We start from the raw sequence: 24,107 nt of genomic DNA on the forward strand, positions 1-24,107 counted from the left end.
ACTGACTGATTGAGGTGGGAACTAGAGAGACACACCCTCTCGCTCCCTGCCCAGTCAGCCCTGCCTTCACCCTCAGGGAGCATGAGGTGGGGAAGAGAGAGTTTATTTCTTCACCCAAGATGGAAATGGTCGGTTAGAAAAAGAAAAAAAAAAAGAGCAGACACCCTCATCCTTCCAAATTTTGCCCAACTTCAACAATGTAACCAATCGAGGGTGTCGGAGCTGGTGCGTAGTCATGGCTACAGCTGCCTGATAGGCTGGGGACGGTTAGGCCTGGCCCCCCCGGCAAGGAAAATTAATTCTTCATGGCCCATCTTTCTCCGAGAGCCAGTTCCCTGGGGCTCCACATCAGGGTTGAAGCCCCCTGGCAGGAGGAGGGCAGGGGGCCAAGAGAGGTCCAGCAACTCCTCCTCCCTTCGGACAGCCACGACATGGGAGAGGAAACCGAGGGACAGGAGCAGGGGTACCAGAGGGGTTGCGGGAGGTGTGTGTGTGGGAGAGGGCCACAAAGCCAAACTCAAGCCAAACCCTCAGCTGCACCATCCCCACCTGGATAACGGGGCACCTGGGTCCCCCCAATCCTCCACGACCCTGCACCGGTTGACGGACCGAGCGCAACGGAGGGCAGGGACGGGGCCTCGTTCTCCCCACCGACTGGGCTGGACAGGCTGCATCGCAAGAGTTTCCGGGGGTTCACGTTTTTGGGGGTGCGGCGGGAAGGGGGTGCGGGAGCGGGCTTGCGTCCTAGTGCCTGAGGTGCGTGTGTGTGCACGTGTGGGTGTTTGTACCAGGGGAGGAAGTGCGTGTCCTGCTGCGGCAGTGGGGTTCGACAAATCTGTGTGTGCACGTGACTGCAAATTTCTGCAGCCCCTTAAGGTGGGGGGGGAGGGTGTTTGGGTGTGAGTGTACGTGTGTGTAAGGTGTCTCTGCAAACAGCCACAGCATCTTGAGCCGTGTGGAGGGGTGTCAACTATAAATCTCTGCAGCTGTTCTTGGGGCGGGGGAGGATGTGTGTTAGTAGTAGTGGCAATTACTGAGCTCCCATTAGGTGCAGGGGACTGTACTAAGTTCTTGGAAAAGTACAACAGAAGCCCAAGACACGATCCCTACTCACATGGGGGTGGGGGGGTGGGGGTGGGGTGTGTGTGTGTGTGTGTGTGTGTGTGTGTGTGTGTGTGATTTGTCCAACAGGCCGGTGTGTCTGCTGGATTCTCCCACCCCTTCCTGCCAGCCCTGCCCTAGCCCACCACAAAGCACGGGTGGGAGAGAAGAACTGAATTCAGAACAGCCTGGGGTGGACAGGAAGGGATGGGGAGGCCCGAGGACCACCGGATTGCAGGAGAGGGTGACTGAGGGATGATTGGGTCAGGGGGCCGCTCTCAGTCCTTCAAAGGCATCTCTGAGACCCCCTGGGCGGTCAGCTCGGCCAGGACATTGTCCAGATAGTTAGGGTCGGGGTAGCCGTGGCCTGTGAGGTTGGAGCCGAACTCGGTTTTGTGGTGGATCTCGTTCCACACCACTGTGTCCGATTCGCCCGTCGTGTTGGACGTCCCGATGGTGAAGATGAGACGCCGATCCCAGGCCATGATCAGCAGCCGCAGCACCTGGTGAGGGCAGGGGGCAGAGGCGGGCCTGGTCAAGGGCGGGAGAGGGCTTGAGGATGACCACACCTGAAGCCCACACTGAGCTGCCCCCCGCAGCAGGGGCTCCATTAGTACCCAGAGCACAACCCTCTTTGCCCTGCCCCCCGCCCTCCACCTCGGGAATCATGGAGATCGGAGCCCGGGCTGGAGGTGGTGGGATGCGAGGCCTGGAGTCCCCCGAGAGTCGGCTCTCACCTTGCGGCCCTCCTCGTTGTCGGGCAGATAGCAGTGCCGTGGGAAGCCCCGCGCTGTGAACTTCCTGCCAGGGTTGGGATGCTCCGGGCCCTGCAAAGTGGAGAAGGGGCATTCAGAGCCCAGATGGGATGGGGTCACTCGACCCCCAACCCCCAAGGGATGGCAAGAGGAGTTGGGGAAGGGGAGGGCGACAGGGGCCAGCTGAGGGCTTCCACAGAAGATTAAGGCACAAAACCGGTCCTCTTCCCAACATCCCAGAGATCTGTGAATCCACAGGATCTCTGGGGACAATGATGCCCAGGGGTCCTTCTCTAGTGATGACCTCTCCCCCAACCCCAAACCACCACCCTGGGAGAGAAAAGGCCAGTTCAGGGAGGCTCCATCCTGGGCGAGAGAAGGGGAATAACCGTCCACTGGCCCCCAGCTCCAGCTCACCTGGATCCCCGTGGGAATGTCATAGACAATGCGAATGGTCTGGGAGTCGGCAAACCCTGGAAGTGCATGGGGGATCAAGTGGAACTCCATCTTCCCAGGGGGCTGCGTGCCCGTCTTCTCCCCATAGATGGCTTTGCAGGTGGGGCACTGCAGGCTGCCATCCTGGAGTGGGGGATGAAAGGTGGGACCATGGGCATGCACACCACGGGGGTGACGAGGACCATGGTGGCTCTCATGGCTGGGTGAGTGGAAGATCCCCAGCCTCATCCCAGAGTGACAGGTTCCCCCAAAGCAACCATCCCAGTGCCGTGATGGGGCCTGAGGCCTTCCCATCAGGTTCAAAATGACCCAAAATGGCAGATCTCCGGGGGACCAGCCCCCTCCTGGCTTGGCATGGCACCTGTGGCTAGATGTCCCTGGGGCAACGCCTTCCAGCTTGGCTCCTACCAGCCCATCCTCTGGGGTCTGAGGCCAGGGCCCCTTTGGGCCCCCCAAGCCCTCTCACCTTGTTGCCGTTGTTGTACATGGCCACCAGGCATAGGAAGTGGTACATGTGCCCACACTTGCCCAGCTTGCCCACCAGCTCCGGCCTCACGCCCCGGTGTCGGAGGACACTCTCGTAACCCGAGGCCGTCACCAGCCGCTCCATGCAGATGGTACAGTCCTGCCACAGAGGATGGCGGGCGGGGATTCAGAACCCACCCCGCCTGCCCAGCCTCTGCATTCCCCCTGGGAGCCCCCACCCTGGGACTCCTCTGGGCCTCCGTTTCCTCATCTGTGAAATGGAGGATGAATTTTCTTTTCTCCCTCCCCTTTTGTCTGTGAGCTCCAAGTGGGACAGAGACTGCATCCACCAGTCTGATTACCTTGTATCTCCATCACTCAGTACAGTTCTTGGCACATAACACGTGCTTAAATACCAAAATTGTTATTATTATTTCTGTGTGGGCATGTGGGCACACAAGAGTGAATGTGTGTGTGGCTGAGGGGGAGGGAGTCTGCAGGGGGTCAAGGGCTGCGAGTCCATTCAGAGGGCTGGTGGTTCCCACCCCCCCAAGCTTGGGACCTCCAACCAGCAGTCAGTTGGCCAACGCTCACCTCGTCTGGCGGGTTCTTCACCTTCTGGATGTACCTGCGGACAACGTCCTCGGGGTTCTTACCTGCGGGACCCAGGCTGGGGTCAGGATAGACCTGGGGCAGGAGGGCAGATGGCTCCCCCAGGACCCTCAGAACCTCATCTCCCCTCCCCCCAGGAGCTCCGGCACATCACGCCCCAAGGGGACCCTTGACCGTTGCCGGCCAGGGGAACAAAGGGAGGAGGGGGCGGCGGACGGTGGGATGGGACCCATACTCTTCTTGAGATGTTTCTTTTTGGTCTTGCGGCAGACTCCGCTGACACCTGGCACCGGCTTGATGTCACTCTTGTGGACGGGTGGCGGGTGGAGAATGGGTTTGGGTGCCCGGGTTAGGCAGACGGGCAGCCCCGCCGCACACATCAGGATGCCCGTCATTCCTGTGGGGAGAACGGGTGAGGGGCAGCTGGAAGGGGCTTGGAGTTAGTTCGGGGAGGGGCAGCAGGGACCCTTCCAGCTCCCCATCGAGACACAGCCTCGAATAGGCTTGGGAAGGGTCTCAGTGGGCAGGGCAGGGGCATCTGGTGCCAGGGAAGTTCAGAGCACCAAGAGCCCCTGCTTTGCTCTGCCCAGGATCCAGTGCTGTCATCCCTGCTACCCTTCTCCTGTATGTGACCTTTGGAAGGTCACTTAACGTTGCTGTGACTCAGTTCTTCCATCTGTAAAATGGGCATGAAATATCTCCCTCTTGGACTCATGAGCCCAAGTGGGACAAGGACTGTGACCAATTGTACTGTAACTACCACAGTGCTTGGCGTACACTACACTCTCAATAAATACCACGATTAGTGTTATTATTACAATCAGCTCAGCCCCGGAGCCTTCCCCCCAGCTCCCCCTCCCCAACCCGCAGTCTTGAGGCATGGAGACCGAGGGGGCTCATTCATATGGCAAGGTCACCAAGGGCCAGGGTGACCAGTCACCCTCCTTGAGGTGGTGGTCTTACCTGCCAGGGCCGGGTGGACGGGGCCTGTGCCGTTCAGGTTCTTGACAGGAAGCGCGGGGACTCTGAAGCGAGAAGGAGAGGAAAAGGAGTGGGATGGGGGAAGGACAGTCGGGGGCCCAAGGCCATGTCCCTCCCCCAACTCCAGGGTGGTACCACGGAGGGCATGGATGGGACACTGTTTGAGCTCTTAAAAGTTGGGTTCAGAGTGGCACAGAGGGGTGTGAGTCTGCCTGGAGTGGTGGATGGAGTAGGGGAGGGTCTCCCGAGCTCTCTAAACCACAGTGCCCTACCAAGTTTCCTTTTCATTTTAAGAATCTGTCCTTGCTCGTGTTGTATTAGTGCTTTATTGTCTCACCGCTCTAGACCGGAAGCTCGCTGTGGGCAGGGAATGTGTCTGCCAACTCTGTTATATTGTTCTCTCCCAAGTGCTTAGTACAGTGCTCTGCACATAGCGTACGCTCAATAAATACAATCAATTGATTGATCGGTCCTTATGTGTCTGTCGCTGGTCCTCCCTCCCTTCTTCTAGTCTTAGACAGTGAACCCCCCGAGGGCCAGGGACTGTATCTAATTCCCACCTGGGTATTCTTTCCCAGCACTTAGGACAGTGTTCTGCACACGAGAAGCAGCGTGGCTCAGTGGAAAGAGCCCGGGCTTTGGAGTTGGAAGTCATGGGTTCAAATTCCGGCTCTGTCACTTGTCAGCTGTGTGACTTTGGGCAAGTCACTTCACTTCTCTGTGCCTCAGTTACCTCATCCGTAAAATGGGGATGAAGACTGTGAGCCCCCTGTGGGACAACCTGATTGCCTTGTAACCTCGCCAGCGCTTAGAACGGTGCTTGGCACATAGTAAGCACTTAAAAATGCCATTGGAAAAAAAATGCTTAATAAATACCCTTGCTCTACTAATACTAGACCCAGCTGCCTACAGCCAGGACTGCCGACCAGGACCGCGAGGGTTACGGTTAGGGTGCTCCTCTCCCCTCTTCCCCAGGCCTCTACCTCCCTCTGCCAGTGCCTGGGGAGTTAGGGGCAAGGGTGGGGGCAGGCTGAGGACAGCTAGAGAGATCACACAGTGTTGGAGCTGTGCACAATGGCCCTGGACCGGCCTCCCCTGCTGTCTCCCAGCTCAGCGCCCACTGGCTGTCTACAACGCCCTAGTAACCGGGTCAGAAAGCTGATGGAAACCCCCCAGCCTCCATCTCCCAGCCCTCGACCCCCGGTCCTCCCCCCTTCCCTGTCCCCCGACCCCTTGGCTCCCATACACACACGCACACAAAGCCAAACACTCACACATATCCAAGGAAACCAAACACACAGGCTCAGACCCAGAAACAAAGATAAACACATTCTGAAACACACACGCGGGCAGACCTTCAGGCTCTCTAGCAAATGTACAAAAACTCGCCCCACTCCTACACACAAAGAACCCCCTCCAACACAAACACACACACGCACACAAAGACCCTCACAAAGAATCACACACACCCGAAACATCAAAGGCAGGGCAGCCTCCTGCTCTGCGACCTCAAAACTGGGGGCCTGTACAGACATCCTGCCGAGCAGCAGGGGCAGGGAACCCTCCCCAAACACCAAAAGACCTGCCCACTCTGGTTCCTCCTCCTCAATGGACCCCGCTCCAATTACTGAAGGATGGGGTGAAGGGGAGAGGGCTTAGAAGTGAATCCAATCCCTGGAGTTGGGGTGGGGGCGGGCACACACTCGAAGTGGGGAGTTTCCCCCAAGAGAGACTTGCTGTGGGCCCGCAGGTGGGGAGAGCAGGGGCACAGGGCCAGTCTTCTCTCACTGGAGCCATCTGCACTGTGTCCACCCCTGAGTTTAGCTCCTGGACTCTGAAGCCCAGAGGCTTGGGGGGTCGCCGACTGGGAGAGGAGGCCAGGAAATGTGTCTCTCGTTGAACCTGATGAGCTTTACCAGATGGCAAATTCAGAGGCCCCCAAACCTCTTCAAGGGGTTCTCTCAGCCTTTCTCTCTGGATCAGCTCTCCTAATCCCAATCAGTTCCAACCCCCACCACTCTGGTTCAGTTCCATTCCCTCTCCCTAGATCAGCTCCATTCCCTCTCTCTTATGGGATCAATTGCTCCCTGCTCTTTCCTGCGCTGTCTCATAATAATAATATTACATTTAATTGTAATAATTAACAATAATTTTAATAATTTCATATAATAATTATAATAATTTCAGAGGATTATTATAACCAATAATAACTATAGTAATTATTCTTATTACAGTACTTGTTAAACACTTACTATGTACCAAGCACTGTTCTAAGCTCTAGGGTAGAGTTAATTGGGTTGCACTCAGTCCCTGTCCCACATGGGACTCACAGTCTTCTTGCCCACTTTACAATTGAGGTAACTGAGGCACAGAGAAGTTAAGTGACTTACTCAAGGTCCCACAGCGGACAAGTGGCAGAGCTGGGATTAGATTTGTTGTACTGTACTCTCCCAAGCTCTTAGTACAGTGTTCTGCACTGCTGTAACTGCTCAGTAAATGCGATTGAATAACCCAGCTCCTTCTGATTCCCAGGCTCGGGCTCTATCCACTAAGCCATGCTGTCTCATTACCTCTGTAGTTTCAGTAAGGAGTAACGGCCCCAAATCTGGGGGACTCCCTGAGTGGCAACCCCACCACACCTGGCAGTTGACACATCTTTTGAGAGGTGAGGCTCTAACACCCCCCCTCCCCATGTTCCCCAAAGGACCCTATCTTTCCAGAGTCCTGGCAGAAGTGGGACAGGGGAGTCAAAGGGCTGGCAGTCTGTCCCTCCCCCTGCCTGAGGTTGAAGTGAAGGTGGGGGGAAGGCCCCTCTTTTCTCACAGCAGGGACCACCCCCTGCTCCAGCCTCTCCCCGGGGACTCACCCTGGAATCCTTCTGGCTGGTTCCACCAGATTCATGGCTCTCGGGAGGTCTGGGCCCACGGAGCAGGGTTTTGGGGAAGGATGCAGTGGGAGGGATGGAGGGCAGAGTGGAAACAAAAGTGCAGTGTTGTGGAGGGGGTGGGGTGAGGGGAAGTGAGGTGTCAACTGCCAGGGCAAAGAGGGCACGACCAACCACCTAACTGGCTGGGCTCTCCGGGGAGGCTCTGTGTGGCCCCATCCCCTTCCGTTCCCCTCCCTTTGGGGTCACCCTGTCCCTGGTGGGCAGGGAGGGGTTGGGGGTGTGTGTGTGCATGTGTGTGTGTGTGTGTGTGTGTGTGTGTGTGTGCATTTGTGTATATGTATGTGGAGGGGCAGGAAGTGTCTCACATAAGGTTTGATGCTGTGGGAAGGACTGTCTGAGCCAGGGAGTGCGGGGAAGTCAGAGAGAGAGAGAGAATCTGTGCGAGAGAGCGTGTGAGAGAAAGAGAATGTGTGTGTGTGAGTGAAAGAAAGCCATCAGAAGAGAGAGAACTAACATAACCTCTCCCCAGCCCCTCGGCAGCACAAACACTGCTCCACTTACAGTTTCCTGGTGTCAGGAAAGGAGAGAGGGAGGAGGGGAGGAGGGTGAATAGGAAGCCAACCACAAAGGACCAGGCTCTGGGAAGGGAGGCCCGGGGGTGGGAGGGGGGGATGGAATGAGGCAGAAACAGGGCAGCCACCCAGCGAAGTGTGGGGAGGGGGCTGGGCCTGCCGAACTCACCCCCAATCCCGGGGGGTGGCCCGGGAGACACAGACTGCAGATCCAGGGATTCTGATAAATGGGGCCGCCTGCTCCCACCTCCTGGGACCTCTCACATTTTCAGGGGGGCCGATCTGAGCTCCTTCCTGAGGCAGTCACACACCCCTACCAGGGCACCTCAAATCTATGGACCCTCTGCAGTCCAGAGCTGAAAGGGAAAGGGGGAAGGGAAAGCCCCTCTTCTCCCCACCAGCTCAGGTCGAACAGAAATCCTGTCCATCTTGACTGACTCCCATTGGAGTGGCCTGGCCTGGGAGAGATGGAGATGCTCCTTCCCACCCCGACACTGGCCCCCAGAACTCCCGATCCAGGCCCACGACACTTTTGAGACCAGGCACTTCAGGCCAGACCCTCTCCAAGTCACCCTCCCCCAGCACCCCCTCCCCAGTCCCATGTCCCTCTTGCTCAGTGTCATGCCCTGAGCCAGTCAGCATACAGGTGAGTGGGAGGCGGGGCCTGCGGGGGGCTGGAAAGGCAGGATCTTGGCCCCTCCACCCTTCAGGTATACAGACCTGGAGGATCTGGGAGAACCAGCCGTCCCCTGGGGACTGACTTCCTCGCCATCCTTCTTTTCGCTGCCCACTTAGGCCTGGACAGGACAGGGAGAGCTCCGGGCCTAGGCTCCGACTCCCCTGGGGCACCCCCTGGAAGCCACAGGATGGGGTTGCCCTTCTCGAGGCTCCAGATGCAGACCAAATTGGGGTGTCTCTTTCCACAACCCCCTACCCTCGTGTTCCCTAATCCGGGATTGCTGGGAAGAAGCGGGAGGAAATGGAGGGCTCTTCCTACTCCCTAAACGATGCTCCTTCTCAATCAATCAATCAATCAATCATATTTATTGAGCGCTTACTGTGTGCAGAGCACTGTACTAAGCACTTGGGAAGTACAAGTTGGCAACATATAGAGACGGCCCCTACCCAACAGTGGGCTCACAGTCTAGAAGAGGGGAGAGTCTAAGCCCATTGCTGAGTAGGAACCATCTCTATATGTTGCCGACTTGTACTTCCCAAGAGCTTAGTACAGTGCTCTGCACACAGTAAGTGCTCAATAAATATGATTGAATGAACAAATGAATGAATGAATGCTCAGCTACTTTGGGCCCTGTTGCCACGGCATCCAGGAGCCGTGACCCTCTGCAGAGAGTGAGCCCGCCCCTGCCATCACCGCTCGGGGGTTGGGACCCTCTAGACTGTAAACTCGTCTTGTGTCTCAGTTACCTCATCTGTAAAATGGGAATTAAGACTGTGAGCCCCCCGTGGGACAACCTGATCACCTTGTAACTTCCCCAGCACTTAGAACAGTGCTTGGCACATAGTAAGCACTTAATAAATGCCATTATTATTATTATTATTATTTGTTAAGTGCTTACTGTATGCCAAGCGCTGTTCTAAGCACTGGGGTAGATACTTGGTAATCAGGTTGTCCCACGTGGGGCTCTCAGTCTTAATCCTCATTTTACAGATGAAGTAACTGAGGCATAGAGAAGTGAAGTAATTGCTCGAGGTCACACAGCAGACAATAATAATAATAACAATGATATTTGTTAAGCGCTTACTATGTGCAAAGCACTGTTCTAAGCGCTGGGGAGATACAAGGTGATCAGGTTGTCCCACATGGGGCTCACAGTCTTAATCCCCATTTTAAAGATGAGGGAATTGAGGCCCAGAGAAGTGAAGTGATTTGCCCAAAGTCACACAGCTGACAATTGGCAGAGCCGGGATTTAAACCCCGACCTCTGACTCCAAAGCCTGGGCTCTTTCCACTGAGCCACACTGCTTCTCAACAAGCGGAAGAGCTGGGATTAGAACCCACATCCTCTGAATCCCAAGCCCGTGCTTTTGACACTAGGACATGTTGCTTCTCAATATTATTATTACTATCATTAATAATAAATACTAATGAATGACCGATCGAATGACAGGCCAAGGGGGGACAACCCGGAAACTGCCCTCTCCTTACCCCGGCGGGATGGAGGAGGTCTTGGCGCTGACGACGGTACTGCGCGGTGGCCGTGATCGGTTGAGGTCGTTGGGTCCGGAGAGGTCGGGGCCTCCAGGAGCGCTCTGGCTCCGCGAGAATGTGGTCTCCGGTGGCCCCCCAGGGGTCCGGTCCTGGTCCGTCTTGCCCGGCCCCCCAGCCCACGGCGTCGGGGCCGTCGGCGCTGCGCTGAACGTGTCGCTCTGCCTTAGGGCCACATTCCCGGCCCCGGGGGTCACCCCCGCTGCGCCCCCGGCCCCCGGCCCAGCTGGGAACAGCTTCCGCCGCTGTGAGGCCAGGATGGCGTTGGAGGCCGCACGGGTGCTGCTGACCAGCAGGCACTGCTGGCATGAGCACGGCTGGCCCGAGCTGCTGCCCACGGGCCACGACTGGGATTTGGGGATGGAGCCGACGGTCAGCGGGTAGGCCAGGTCCATGCGGCGCCGGAGCCGGCGCTTGCGCTGAGTCTGCCGGTTCACCTGCGACATGCTGCCGAAGTAGATCAGGTAGCAGAAGCCCAGGGTCGACAGGTCCAGCCACGGGTGCTGCTTCTCGAAGGCGTTCTGGATGGTGATGCAGATGTCCATGTCGTAGGGCACCCAGCCGCCGCCGTCGTTCTCCCACTCCCACACGATGCCCTTCCCCGGGGCCGAGGACGGGTCGAAGAAGTTTCGCCGCACAGGTCGCATGGTCCCTGCCGCCACAGAGGGAATGGGAAGGCCTATGAGCCTCTGCACATGGACGTGGCCGGGTGTTCAGTGCCCTGCCCCGGGGATGGGGGACGGGGGAATTCCCAGTCGGTGTCTAGGGCTCGGCCCCCCCGGCAAGGGCCGTCTCCTCCCCACCCTCACTGGGATCCCTCAAGCCCAGGGGGTTGGGACGACCCCTGATGAGACGCCCAAGAATCCCAGACACCCCTCTGTCTACACTCAATGCTGGGCCAGGGGTAGCCCGGCTGAAGAGCCTTCCCCTACTAGGCCCTAATCTCCTCTCCTCCCACTCCCTTCTGTGTCCCCCTTGCCCTTGGATCCACCTCGTTTATTCGCCCCTCCCTCAGCTCCAGAGAATGTATGTCCGAGGGCTTAGTATAGTGCTCTGTACAAGGTTAACTCTCAATGAATACCAATGATTGATTGATTCACTCCGGGTTGTGGCACGAGGAGGAGGAGGCTGGAAGGACCCCCCCCGCCTCAATCTCCTGGGGCGGGGAAGAGGGGAGGCAATTCCAATTTGAGAAATGGCAGCGGAGGATCGCAAGGAATCCACTCTCTGCACCTGTTGGAGAATGAGTTCTGGGATGCAGGGGCCGGGGACCCAGGTTGGCATGAGGATGAGAGGCTGAGGGATGGGAGCCACGTGACTCACCCCCTCAATGCGCCTTGGTTTCCCCCTTCCTAGGGGAAGGTCGGCCAGGGTGGCAAATGAGCAGCAGTCCCACAAATCAACGGGGCTGACTTCCTGTCGGTGCCAGCGAGACTGTGGAAATAGCTGAGACTCCTTTAGTGGGTCGCCTCATACACCCCCAGCAAGGGGTTTAAAAAGGGGTGCAGGGTGGAGGCAGGGGTTTGCCTCAAAGCAGACTTGAGCCATGTGACGGCCAATCCAGCCAATCAAGGGGTCCTCTTCCCCGAGCCTGTAGCAACTCCGACTGCTCCCCACTGCCGTCCACTCTCTTCCCTCCCTGACATCTGGTTCATGGGGTGATAAGAAGTGGAGGAGGAATGGTAGCAGGTGAGACCCCACCCCCACCCTCGGTCCACACATAAACACAAACAGTGGCCAGGGCGTCTCTCCATAGTGTGGGAGAGGGGCCAGGAGAACCCAGAGCAACCAGTAAGCTGGAGGGGAGGGGAGGGGGAAAGGAAAAGACAACAGGCCCCGGTCCCACAGCCTCTCTGCCTGTAAAAACCCACACAGGAAAGGGAGCTCAGTGGTCATGGGACTTCCTGTCAGGTGGGAGGAGGCGGAGAGGGGCATTAGGGTGCACATGCCTATGCGCACACAAGGTCTGTGGAGCCAACAACACGTGGTGATACATTTTTCTTTCCTAACCTCGCTGGCCTGGCTGATGGTACAGAGAGAGAGAGAATGTGTGCGTGTGTGTATGTATGTGTGACAGAGAGATGGGAGGAGGAGGAAGAGATGTGGATGGATGAGGGGTGGGGAGAAAGTCTGGAATGGAAAATGAGAAAGTCCCGTGTCTGTGTGTCCGTCCACAGGGTCGGGGGTCAAAGGGGAGGGGGGCGGCACCAGGAGGAGGGGTGACAGAAAGGCGAAGGAGCAGGTGCCGCAAAAATGCAGGATGTGTCAACAGCTAAGCTAGTGAGACACCTCACTGGAACACAGGCAAGGAAGTGTGAAGAAACTTCCAGAGAATCAATAGCCCATCCCCCTCTCCTCTCTTCATGGATGGAGAAGTGGGGGGAAGGGACTCTGCTACCTCCACAGGCTGCCACCAAGGACCTTCTCCACCCTCCGGCCCCTGACCTCCAGGAGTTGGAACATAAGGATCCAAGCTCTCCCCATTTCCCCAGGCTTTTCCGTAAGTCCCTGAGTGGGCCCAGCAGAGATCAGCCCAGCTCCCCAAATCCCGGCTATAACCCTCATGCATCCCTCCTGTATCTCTGCTGCATGGCATAGTGAGCCCGCTGTTGGGTAGGGACCGTCTCTATATGTTGCCAACTTGTACTTCCCAAGCGCTTAGAACATTGCTCTGCACACAGTAAGCGCTCAATAAATACGATTGAGCGAATGAATGAATACAGCTTGAGTCTGGGATTCAGAAGGTCATGGGTTCTAATCCCAGCTCTGCCACATGCCTGCTGTGTGACCTTGGGCAAGTCACTTCATTTCTCTGGGACTCAGTAACCTCATCTGTAAAATGGGGATTAATTTTTTTCAATTCAATCGGATTTATTGAGCACTTACTGTGTGCAGAGCACTGTACTAAGCGCTTGGGAAGTACAAGCTGGCAACATACAGAGATGGTCCCTACCCAACAGTGGGCTCACAGTCTAGAAGGGGGAGACAGAGAACAAAACAAACCATATTAACAAAATAAAATAAATAGAATAAATATGTACAAATAAAATAGAGTAATAAATAAGTACAAACATATATACATATATACAGGTGCTGTGGGGAGGGGAAGGAGGTAAGGTGGGGGGATGGAGGGCGAAGAGGGGGAGAGGAAGGGAGGGGCTCAGTTTGGGAAGGCCTCCTGGAGGAGGTGAGCTCTCAGTAGGGCTTTGAAGGGTGATTAAGAGTGTGAGCCCTACATGGAACAGGGACTGTGTCCAACCTAATTACCTTGTATCTACCCCCGTGCTTAGAACAGTGCTTGGCACATAGTAAGTGCTTAAACAAATACTATTATTATTATCAATCAATCAATCAATCGTATTTATTGAGCGCTTACTATGTGCAGAGCACTGTACTAAGCGCTTGGGAAGTACAAATTGGCATCACATAGAGACAGTACCTACCCAACAGTGGGCTCACAGTCTAAAAGGGGGAGACAGAGAACAGAACCAAACATACCAACAAAATAAAATAAGTAGGATAGAAATGTACAAGTAAAATAAATAAATAAATAAATAAATAGAGTAATAAATATGTACAACCATATATACATATATACAGGTGCTGTGGGGAAGGGAAGGAGGTAAGACGGGGGGATGGAGAGGGGGACGAGGGGGAGAGGAAAGAAGGGGCTCAGTCTGGGAAGGCCTCCTGGAGGAGGTGAGCTCTCAGCAGGGCCTTGAAGGGAGGAAGAGAGCTAGCTTGGCGGATGGGCAGAGGGAGGGCATTCCAGGCCCGGGGGATGACGTGGGCCGGGGGTCGATGGCGGGACAGGCGAGAGCGAGGTACAGTGAGGAGATTAGTGGTGGAGGAGCGGAGGGTGCGGGCTGGGCAGTAGAAGGAGAGAAGGGAGGTGAGGTAGGAGGGGGGCGAGGTGATGGACAGCCTTGAAGCCCAGGGTGAGGAGTTTCTGCCTGATGCGCAGATTGATCGGTAGCCATTGGAGGTTTTTGAGGAGGGGAGTAATATGTCCAGAGCATTTCTGGACAAAGATAATCCGGGCAGCAGCATGAAGTATGGATTGAAGTGGAGAGAGACACGAGGATGGGAGATCAGAGAGAAGGCTAGTGCAGTAGTCCAGACGGGATAGGATGAGAGCTTGAATGAGCATTATTACTACTATCGTCCCTCCTTTATCTCTGCTGTATCTGACCTATATCTCCATCGTATCCCTCTTGTATCTCTTGACGTATCCTTCTTGTATTTCTGCTGTATCCCACTTGTATCTCTGTTGTACCCCCCAACTAGCTCTCTTACCCTCTTCAAAGCTCTACTGAGAGCTCACTGCCTCCAGGATGCCTTCCAAGACGGAGCCCCCCTTTGTCTCTGCTCCTCCACCCCTTCCCATCACCCCTACTCCCTCCCTCTGCTCTACCCTCTTCCCTGCCCCACAGCACTTGTGTATATTTGTACACATTTATTACTCTATTTATTTTATTAATGATGTGTATATATCTATAATTCTATTTATCTATTTTGATGGTATTGATGCCTGTCTACTTATTTTATTGTCTGTCTCCCCCTTCTAGACTGTGAGCCTGTTGTTGGGTAGGGATTGTCTCTATCGCTGAATTGTACTTTCCAAGCACTTAGTACAGTGCACACAGTAAGCGCTCAATAAATATGATTGAATGAATGAATGAATGAATACATGCTGTATCCCTCCTGTAATAATAATAATGATGGCATTTATTAAGTGCTTACTACGTGCAAAGCACTGTTCTAAGCACTGGGGAGGTTACCCCTCGGGGGGCTCCCAGTCTTAATCCCCATTTTACAGATGAGGGAACTGAGGCACAGAGAAGTTAAGTGACTTGCCCAAAGTCACACAGCTGACAGTTGGCGGAGCCGGGGTTTGAACCCATGACCTCTGACTCCAAAGCCCACGTTCTTTCCACTGAGTCACACTGCTTCTCTACTTCTGCTGTACCTCTGCTGCATCCCTGCTGCCCCTCCCCTGCTGGCCCGTGGTGCAATCGATAATCATGTTGGGAGAATCAGGTTCGCCCGGCGCCTTTCCCTTGGGCCTCGTGAGGATAAACAGCCCTAAGTTAGCGGTTTCTGTGGTGTTTTTCTGCCGGCCTGGATCTGCGCCCTGGGCAGCGATTTCAGCAAGTGGAAGAGCGTGTAGGGAGGGGAGATGGAGAGAGGGAGAAGGGGAGAGAGAGGAGAAGGAAGAGGAGCCAGGCAAGGTCTGGGCTTGGCCACCCCCACCCTAGTTTGGAAATCAATCAATCAATCATATTTATTAAGCACTTACTGTGTGCAGAGCATTGTACTAAGCGCTTGGGAAGTACAAGCTGGCAACATATAGAGGCTTTGGGCCTTTTGTGAAGGGGGATCGGGGTGGGGGAGTGTAACAATAATAAAATAATTATGGTATTTGTTTAGCGCTTACTATGTGCCAAGCACTGTTCTAAGCGCTGGGGTAGACACAAGGCAATCAGGTTGTCCCATGTGGGGCTCTCAGTCCCCATTTTACAGATGAGGTAACTGAGGCACAGCGAAGTGAAGTAACTTGCCCAAGGACACAAAGCAGACAAGTGGCAGGGTTGGGATTAGAACCCACATCCTCTGACTCCCAAGCCGTGCTCTTTCCAATAATAATAATTAATAATTGCTATTATGGCATTTGTTAAGTGTTTACTACGTGCCAAGTACTGTTCTAAGCGCTGGGGTAGATAGGTTGTCCCTCGTGGGGCTCACAGTCTTAATACCCATTTTACAGATGAGGTAACTGAGGCTCAGAGAAGTTAAGTAGCTTACCCAAGGTCACACAGCAGACAAGTGGCGGAGCCAGGATTAGAACAAACATCCTCTGATTCCCAAGCCCGGGCTCTTTCCACTAAGTCACGCTGCTTCCCCTAAGGGGCACAGGCTGTCTCCATAAAGGCCTGCAGGTTTGGAGCCAGGATGCCTCGGCTCCCCAGACCCGTTGGGAAAGATCTGAGCTGGGGCTGGGATAATAATAATAATAATAATGATGGCATTTTTAAGCGCTTACTATGTGCCAAGCACTGTTCTAAGCACTGGGGAGGTTACAAGGTGATCAGGTTGTCCCCGGGGGGGGGGGGGCTCCTGGTCTTCATCCCCACTTTCCAGATGAGGAAACCAAAGCCCAGAGAATAATAATAATAATAATAATAATAATAATAATAATAATAATGGCATTTATTAAGCACTTACTATGTGCAAAGCACTGTTCTAAGCACTGGGGAGGTTACAAGGTGATCAGGTTGTCCCACGTGGGGCTCCCAGTCTTCATCCCCATTTTCCAGATGAGAGAACCAAGGCCCAGAGAAGTGAAGTGACTTGCCCAAAGTCACACAGCTGACAGTTGGCGGAGCCGGGATTAGAACCCACGTCCTCCGACTCCCAAGCCCGGGCTCTTTCCATCGAGCCACGCTGCAAATCCCAGCGCTCGGAACAGTACTTTGCGCATAGTAAGCGCTTAATAAATTCATTCATTCCATCGTATTTATTGAGCGCTTACTCTGTGCAGAGCACTGTTCCGAGCGCTTGGGATGTGGGAGTGCAGATCGACCCCCACTTTCTAAACAACTCCGGGAAACACCCTTCGCCCCTCAGCAGCGCTCGGTCCCGGCCGGACTGTAGGGAAGGAGGTGAGGCCCTCTTTTGCTGGAATTGCAGCCACCTCTGGTGTGGAGCCCGGATCCGAACCCTTTCCCCTTGGAGGCGGCATGTGCCTAGGGTGGGTTGGGGGTCGCCCAGAGGTTTAGGGAACGGGGTGTCGTGAGGGGATGGTGAGAATGAGGTGGGGGTGGACGGAGAGGAGGAAGAGCAGAGAGAAAAGCGAGAAAAGCGAGGAGGGGAGAATGTGTTTCCTCTTTCTGTTGCTCTTGTGGTGGCCGCCCGCCCGCCCTCTTCCCACGCGCTGTGCTCTGCCCTCTCGGCCTCCGGGAGGTTCTCACCGTCTGTGGCCTAGGCCGAAGGGGAAACGGTGGTTTTTTCACTCGCAGGGTTGTTTCTCAGTCGCCTGTCGCCCCCTCCCCTCGCCCTGAGGAGCTCAAAGCACCAGATGGAGATTGATTCTCCCCTCTGCCCACTCCTTCCCCACCAGGGGGGTGGGGGTGGGGTGGGGTGGTTTCCAGGGTCTCCATCCAGTCCCGGGAATGGATACGTGCCGTGCCCTGGGAATCGACCGCTGGCTTAGTGGAAAGAGCACGGGTTTGGGAGTCAGAGGGTGTGGGTTCCAAACCCTCTGCCACCGCTTGTCTGCTGTGTGGCCTTGGGCAATTCACTTCACTTTTCTGGGCCTCAGTTACCTCATCTGGAAAATGTGGATTAAGATTGTGAGCCCCAAGTGGGACAACATGATTACCCTGTAATTTCTTCAGTGCTTAGAACAGTGCTTGGCACAGAGTAAGTATATAACAAATACCATTATTATTATTACTATTATTACTCCGCTGGTCCTCTCTTCTGTGTTGGCTAGGCACTTCGGTTCATACCCCCTTAAGCACCCTACTCCCAACCCTGCAGTACGTAGGTCCATCTCCTTAAACTCTGACATTTACCCCAGCTGTAATATATTTAATTCTAATATATTTTAACGTATGGAGAAGCAGTATGGCATAGTGGATAGAGCCCGGGCCTGGGCCAGTCTTCTAGACTGTGAGCCCACTGTTGGGTAGGGACCGTCTCTATATGTTGCCAACTTGTACTTCCCAAGCACTTAGTACAGTGCTCTGCACACGGTAAGCGCTCAATAAATACGATTGATTGATTGAGAGTCAGAAGCTGGTGGGTTCTAATCCTGGCTCTGCCACCTGTCTACTGTGTGACCTTGAGCAAATCACTTCAATTCTCTGGGCCTCAGTTACCTCATCTGTAAAATGGGGACTGAGACTGTGACCCCTTGTGGGACAGGGACTGTGTCCAACCCAATGTTCTTGTATCTACCCCAGCGTTTAGTACAGTGCGTGACACATAGTAAGCACTTAACAAATATCACAATTATTATTATTATTTAATGTCTGTATCTCCCATGGCATTGCATGATGCTCAAGAGCAGGAATCCTGACTAACTCTATTAGACTCTCAGTAAGCGGAAGGTGGCAGTGGTAAACCACTTCCTTAATTTTACCAAGAAAACTCAATGGATACCCTACCAGAATGATTGCAGATGGAGAATTGGGCTTGCTGGGAAAGATGCGTCCATGGAGTCGCTATGGTTTGGTGAAGCAGCATGGCTCAGTGGAAAGAGCCCGGGCTTTGGAGCCAGAGGTCATGGGTTCAAATCCCAGCTCTGCCAACTGTCAGCTGTGTGACTTTGGGCAAGTCACTTCACTTCTCTGGGCCTCAGTTCCCTCAGCTGTAAAATGGGGATTAAAACTGTGAGCCCCCCGGGGGACAACCTGATCACCTGGTCACCTCCCCAGTGCTTAGAACAGTGTTTTGCACATAGTAAGCACTTAATAAATAGCATCATTATTATTATTACTATGTGCAAAGCACTGTTCTAAGTGCTGGGGAGGTTACAAGGAGATCAGATTGTCCCATGGGGGGGCTCACAGACTTAATCCCCATTTTACAGATGAGGGAACTGAGGCACAGAGAAGTTAAGTGACTTGCCCAAAGTCACACAGCTGACAATTGGCAGAGCCGGGATTCGAACTCATCATCCCTGACTCCAAAGCCCGGGCTCTTTCCACTGAGCCACGCTGCTTCTCATAAGCACTGGGGTAGATACCAGATCATTGGGTTGGACACAATCCCTCTCCCACATGGGGCTCACAGTCTTAATCCCCTTTTTACAGGTGAGGTAACAGGCAAGGAGAAGTGAAGTGACATGCATAAGGTCCCCTTCTTACCTCCTTCTTACCTCCCCCTTCTTACCTTCCCCCCTTCTTACCTCCCCCACTTCTTACCTCCTTCCCTTCCCCACAGCACCTGTATATATGTATATATGCTTGTACATATCTATTACTCTAATTATTTATTTATTTATTTTACTTGTACATATCCATTCTATTTATTTTATTTTGTTAGTATGTTTGGTTTTGTTCTCTGTCTCCCCCTTTTAGACTGTGAGCCCACCGTTGGGTAGGGACTGTCTCTATATGTTGCCAATTTGTACTTCCCAAGCGCTTAGTACAGTGCTCTGCACATAGTAAGCGCTCAATAAATACGATTGATGATGATGATGATGATGAAGGTCACACAGCAGACAAGTGGCAGAGCCAGGATTAGAACCCAGGTCCTTCTGACTCCCAGGCCTGGGGTGAATCCACTAGGCCACAATGCACCCTTGCCCCTCAGTGCCCACGCCTCTCTCTGTCCTGCTCCTCCCCTCTGCCCAACTCAGCTCACCCTCAGCCCCTGCCCGCTCCCCCCATATCCCTACACTCCTGCTCTAGTCCTGCGATAGCAAGCCTTCCTATGCACCATTCCCCTCTGCACCCTACCCCATATTCTCTTTGCCCCCTCCCCAGCTCACACTGACGGGATGGCCAGAGGGCAGAAATGAACCAGTGGCCAGTCTACCCCCTCCCCCTCGAGCCCCTTCTGCCCTTCCCACCCTTCGCACAGGGGAGGGGCGGGTTGGCTCTACCACCCTCTGCTCTGCGCCAACCTTTGCCAAATGCCAGCCTCATGGAGAGAAGCCAAGCGGTTCACTCTCTTTGTTCCCTGGGGAAGAGTCGGAGGCTGGGGGTGGAGGGGCTCCCTTAGCCTAAGCAGCAGGCGCCTGGGGTTTCTGACCCGAGGTGCTCAGTACTGGGCCAATGACAGCCCCTGTGGGGAAAGTGAGTTACAGAGTGGGGAGGGGATGAACTCAAAGAAACTTGGGAAACCAGAGAACCATCTGAGATTAGACTCAGGCATCCTACGTTCCAGCCTGGGGATTTCCCCGGTCGCCAACCCCTGGCCCACGTCCTACATCTGGCCTGAAACGCCCTCCCTCTTCAAATCCACCAGACAATTACTCTTTCCCCCTTCAAAGCCTTACTGAAGGCACATCTCCGAGAGGCCTTTCCAGACTAAGCCCCATTTTTCCTCATCTCCTACTCCCTTCTGCGTCACCCTGATTTGCTCCCTGTGCTCTTCCCCCTTCCCTGTCTCACAGCACTTATGCATATATCTGTAATTTTATTTATTTATATTGATGTCTATTTACTTATATTGATGCCTATCTCCCTCCTTCTAGACTGTGAGCTCGTTATGGGCAGGGATTGTCTCTATTTCTGTATTGTACTTTCCCAAGCACTTAGTACAGTGTTCTGCACACAGTAAGCGCTCAATAAATATGAATGAATGAATGGTGGAGGTCTTGGGGCTGGGGACTAGGGAGGGGCAGGTTCCAAGGTTCTCCTTCTGGTGTGGGGGAATGTCAGCACTCAGCCACGGATCCCCCCCAACCCCAACTCCCAAGGCCACAGAGTCCACCAGCTGTGAGCTGTTACAACCAGAGGAAGGATGAGGTCAGTGGAGATGCGGCTCAAATGGAGACCAGACTTTGATCGGGCAGCCAGATAGGAAGGGGAAGCTCTGACTGATGCCAGGACATATCCAGAGGGTAAACAGTGCTGGCTGGGGGGGGGGGGTCAGGACTCCTGGGTCTTGCTCCTGGCTGCCTCTCCATTTCCTCTTCTGTCCCACACAGCAGCTGTGTCCTTACAGCACACTTTCCTCATATCAAATGCCCTCATCTCCATCTTGATCTGTTCCACCATCTCCAGCCCCCAAACCCAACTCCATCACCTCTGGCAAATCTAGCCCCCCAAACCAGCTCCGGGAACTCCAGTCCCCAAACCCAACCTCTAACATCTCCAGCCCCAAAACCCAATTCCATCAGCTCCACCACTACCAGCAGCGTGGCTCAGTGGAAAGAGCCCAGGCTATGGAGTCAGAGGTCATGGGTTCAAATCCCAGCTCAGCCAACTGTCAGCTGTGTGACTTTGGGCAAGTCACTTAAATTCTCTGGCCTCAGTTACCTCATCTGTAAAATGGGGATAAAAACTGTGAGCCCCCCGTGGGACAACCTGACCACCTTGTAACCTCCCCAGCACTTAGAACAGTGCTTTGCACATTGCAAGCATTTAAATACCATCATTATTATTATTACCAGCCCCAATTCAAAGTCCATCAGCTCCAGCATCTCGAACCCCAATAATCAACTCCATCAGCTCCACCACTTCCAGCCCCAATACCCAGCTCCATGTTGGCTAGCCTTGACTCTCATTTCCCTAGCCTCTATCCTCATTCTGTAACTCCATCACCTACTGACCCAATGCTCAGCTCCATCACCCTCAGCTCTAACTCCTGTCCCCCATCTGCCTCCTGCTTCCATATCTAGCTCCACCACCGCAGCCCTCAACACTCCAGGTTCTTGTCCTAGGTGTTCAATCATTTCCTCTCCATATACGTGCCTCCATTCCTGGTCTCCAGGGTTTGGCAGCCTCAGAGTCAAGCTCAGCGCTACCCTGGAGCAGCTGGGGAAGACTGATAAGCTTCACAGACTCCGTCCTCTCCTGGTTCTCCTTTTATCTCTCTGGTCGTTCATTCTCAGTCTCTTTTGCAGGCTCCTCCTCCCCCTCCATCCCCTTACTGTAGGGGTTCCTCAAGGTTCAGTTCTTGGTCCCCTTCTGTTCTCGATTTACACTCACTCCCTTGGTGACCTCATTCGCTCCCACGGCTTCAACTATCATCTCTACGCTGATGACACCCAAATCTACATCTCTGCCCCTGCTCTCTCTCCCTCCCTCCAGGCTCGCATCTCCTCCTGACTTCAGGACATCTCCATCTGGATGTCTGCCCGCCACCTAAAATTCAACATGTCCAAGACTGAACTCCTTGTCTTCCCTCCCAAGCCCTGCCCTCTCCCTGACTGTCCCATCACTGTTGACGGCACCACCATCCTTCCCGTCTCTCAAGCCCGCAACCTTGGTGTCATCCTCAAGTCCGCTCTCTCGTTCACCCCTCACATCCAAGCCGCCACCAAAACCTGCCGGTCTCACCTCCACATCGCCAAGATCCACCCTTTCCTCTCCATCCAAACCGCTACCCTGCTCATTCAAGCTCTCATCCTATCCCATCTGGATTACTGTATCAGCCTCCTCTCCAATCTCCCATCCTCCTGTCTCTCCCCACTTCAATCCATACTTCACGCCGCTGCCCGGATTGTCTTTGTCCAGAAATGCTCTGGGCATGTTACTCCCCTCCTCAAAAATCTCCAGTGGCTACCAATCAACCTACGCATCAGGCAGAAACTCCTCACCCTCTGCTTCAAGGTTGTCCGTCACCTCGCCCCCTCCTACCTCACCTCTCTTCTCTCCTTCTCCAGCCCAGCCCACACCCTCTGCTCCTCTACCACTAATCTCCTCACCGTGCCTCGTTCTTGCCTGTCCCACCATTGACCACCGGCCCACGTCCTCCCCCTGGCCTGGAATGCCCTCCCTCCCCACATCCGCCAAGCAAGCTCTCTTCCTCCCTTCAAGGCCCTACTGAGAGCTCACCTCCGCCAGGAGGCCTTCCCAGACTGAGCCCCCTCCTTCCTTTCCCCTTCCTCCCCCTTTCCATCCCCCCTGCCTTACCTCCTTCCCTTCCCCACAGCACCTGTATATATGTATATATGTTTGTACATATTCATTACTCTATTTATTTTACTTGTACATATCTATTCTATTTATTTTATTTTGTTAATATGATTTGTTTTGTTGTCTGTCTCCCCCTTCTAGACTGTGAGCCCACTGTTGGGTAGGGACCATCGTTATATGTTGCCAACTTGTACTTCCCAAGTGCTTAGTACAGTGCTCTGCACACAGTAAGCGCTCAATAAATACGATTGGATTGATTGATTGATTGACCCCGCACCCTGAGGCCTTCTAATAATAATAATAATTACAGTATTTGTTAAGCACTTACTATGTGCCAAGCACTGTACTAAGTGCTGGGGTGGATACAAACAACTCAGGTTGGACACATTCCCTGCCCCATGTGGGGCTTACAGTCTCAATCCCCATTTTACAGATGAGGTAACTGAAGCACAGAAAAGTGATGTGACTTGCCCAAGGTCACACAGCAGACAAGTGATGGAGTCGGGATTAGAACCCATGACCTTCTGACTCCCAGGCCGGGCCTCTATTCACTGTGCCATGCTGCTTCCCTAGACTGTAAGCCTCTTACAGGCAGGGAACGTGTCTACCAACTCTGTTGAACTCTACTCCCCCTAGCACTTAGTACAGTGCTTTGCCCACAGTAAGTGCTCAATAAATACCATTTATAATGATGAGGCAAAGGGGGGAAGGGCCCTAGACCCACCTAAGGGTGTAGACCCAAAATGGGCACTGATCGGCAGCACAGCCTAGAGGAAATAGCCCAGGACTGAGAACCAGGAAGCCTCGAATCTAATTCTGGCTCTACCACTTTTTTTCTTTAATGGCATTTATTAAGTGCTTACTATGTGCAAAGCATGGTTCTAAGCGCTGGGAGGGTTACAAGGTGATCAGGTTGTCCCATGGGGGGCTTACAGTCAATCCCCATTTTACAGATGAGGTAACTGAGGCACAGAGAAGTTAAGTGACTTGCCCAAAGTCACACAGCTGACAATTGGCAGAGCTGGGATTTGAACCCACGGCCTCTGACTCCAGAGCCCGGGCTCTTTCCACTGAGTCACGCAGCTTCTCCACTTGCCTGCTGTGTCACCTTGGGCGAGTCACTTAAATAATATGAATTATAATTATAATATTTAAGGGTTTACTATGTGCCAAATACTTTACTAAGCACTGGGGTAGATACAAGTTGGATTTAGTCCCTGTCCCTCATCAAGCTCACAGTGTAAGTAGGAGGGAGAGAAGGTATTTAATCCCCATTTTGCAGGTGAGAAAACTGAGGTTCAGATAAATTAAATGACTTGTCATTCATTCATTCATTCAATCGTATTTACTGAGCACTTACTGTGTGCAGAGCACTGTACTAAGCACTTAGGAAGTACACGTTGGCAACATATAGAAACGGTCCCAACCCAACAACGGGCTCACAGTCTAGAAGAC

The 24,107-nt window shown here is 53.8% G+C and overlaps 1 protein-coding gene across 1 annotated transcript in view; it reads right to left on the reverse strand.

Moving 5' to 3' along the window:
* Nucleotides 1–1,143: 1,143 nt before the first annotated feature.
* DTX1 (deltex E3 ubiquitin ligase 1) overlaps nucleotides 1,144–24,107 on the reverse strand; it is a 44,168-nt gene continuing 21,204 nt past the window's right edge. The window contains exons 3-10 of the mRNA XM_038763625.1: nucleotides 9,997–10,708; nucleotides 4,353–4,414; nucleotides 3,625–3,786; nucleotides 3,372–3,433; nucleotides 2,779–2,937; nucleotides 2,274–2,435; nucleotides 1,839–1,928; nucleotides 1,144–1,604 (exon numbers count right to left, since the gene is read on the reverse strand). Coding sequence (XP_038619553.1) covers nucleotides 1,380–1,604; nucleotides 1,839–1,928; nucleotides 2,274–2,435; nucleotides 2,779–2,937; nucleotides 3,372–3,433; nucleotides 3,625–3,786; nucleotides 4,353–4,414; nucleotides 9,997–10,708 — 1,634 coding nt within the window. The 3' untranslated portion in view covers nucleotides 1,144–1,379. The remainder of the gene's footprint in view (nucleotides 1,605–1,838; nucleotides 1,929–2,273; nucleotides 2,436–2,778; nucleotides 2,938–3,371; nucleotides 3,434–3,624; nucleotides 3,787–4,352; nucleotides 4,415–9,996; nucleotides 10,709–24,107) is intronic.

The sequence above is a fragment of the Tachyglossus aculeatus genome, chromosome 21, assembly GCF_015852505.1.
Source record: "Tachyglossus aculeatus isolate mTacAcu1 chromosome 21, mTacAcu1.pri, whole genome shotgun sequence".
NCBI lineage: Eukaryota > Metazoa > Chordata > Mammalia > Monotremata > Tachyglossidae > Tachyglossus > Tachyglossus aculeatus.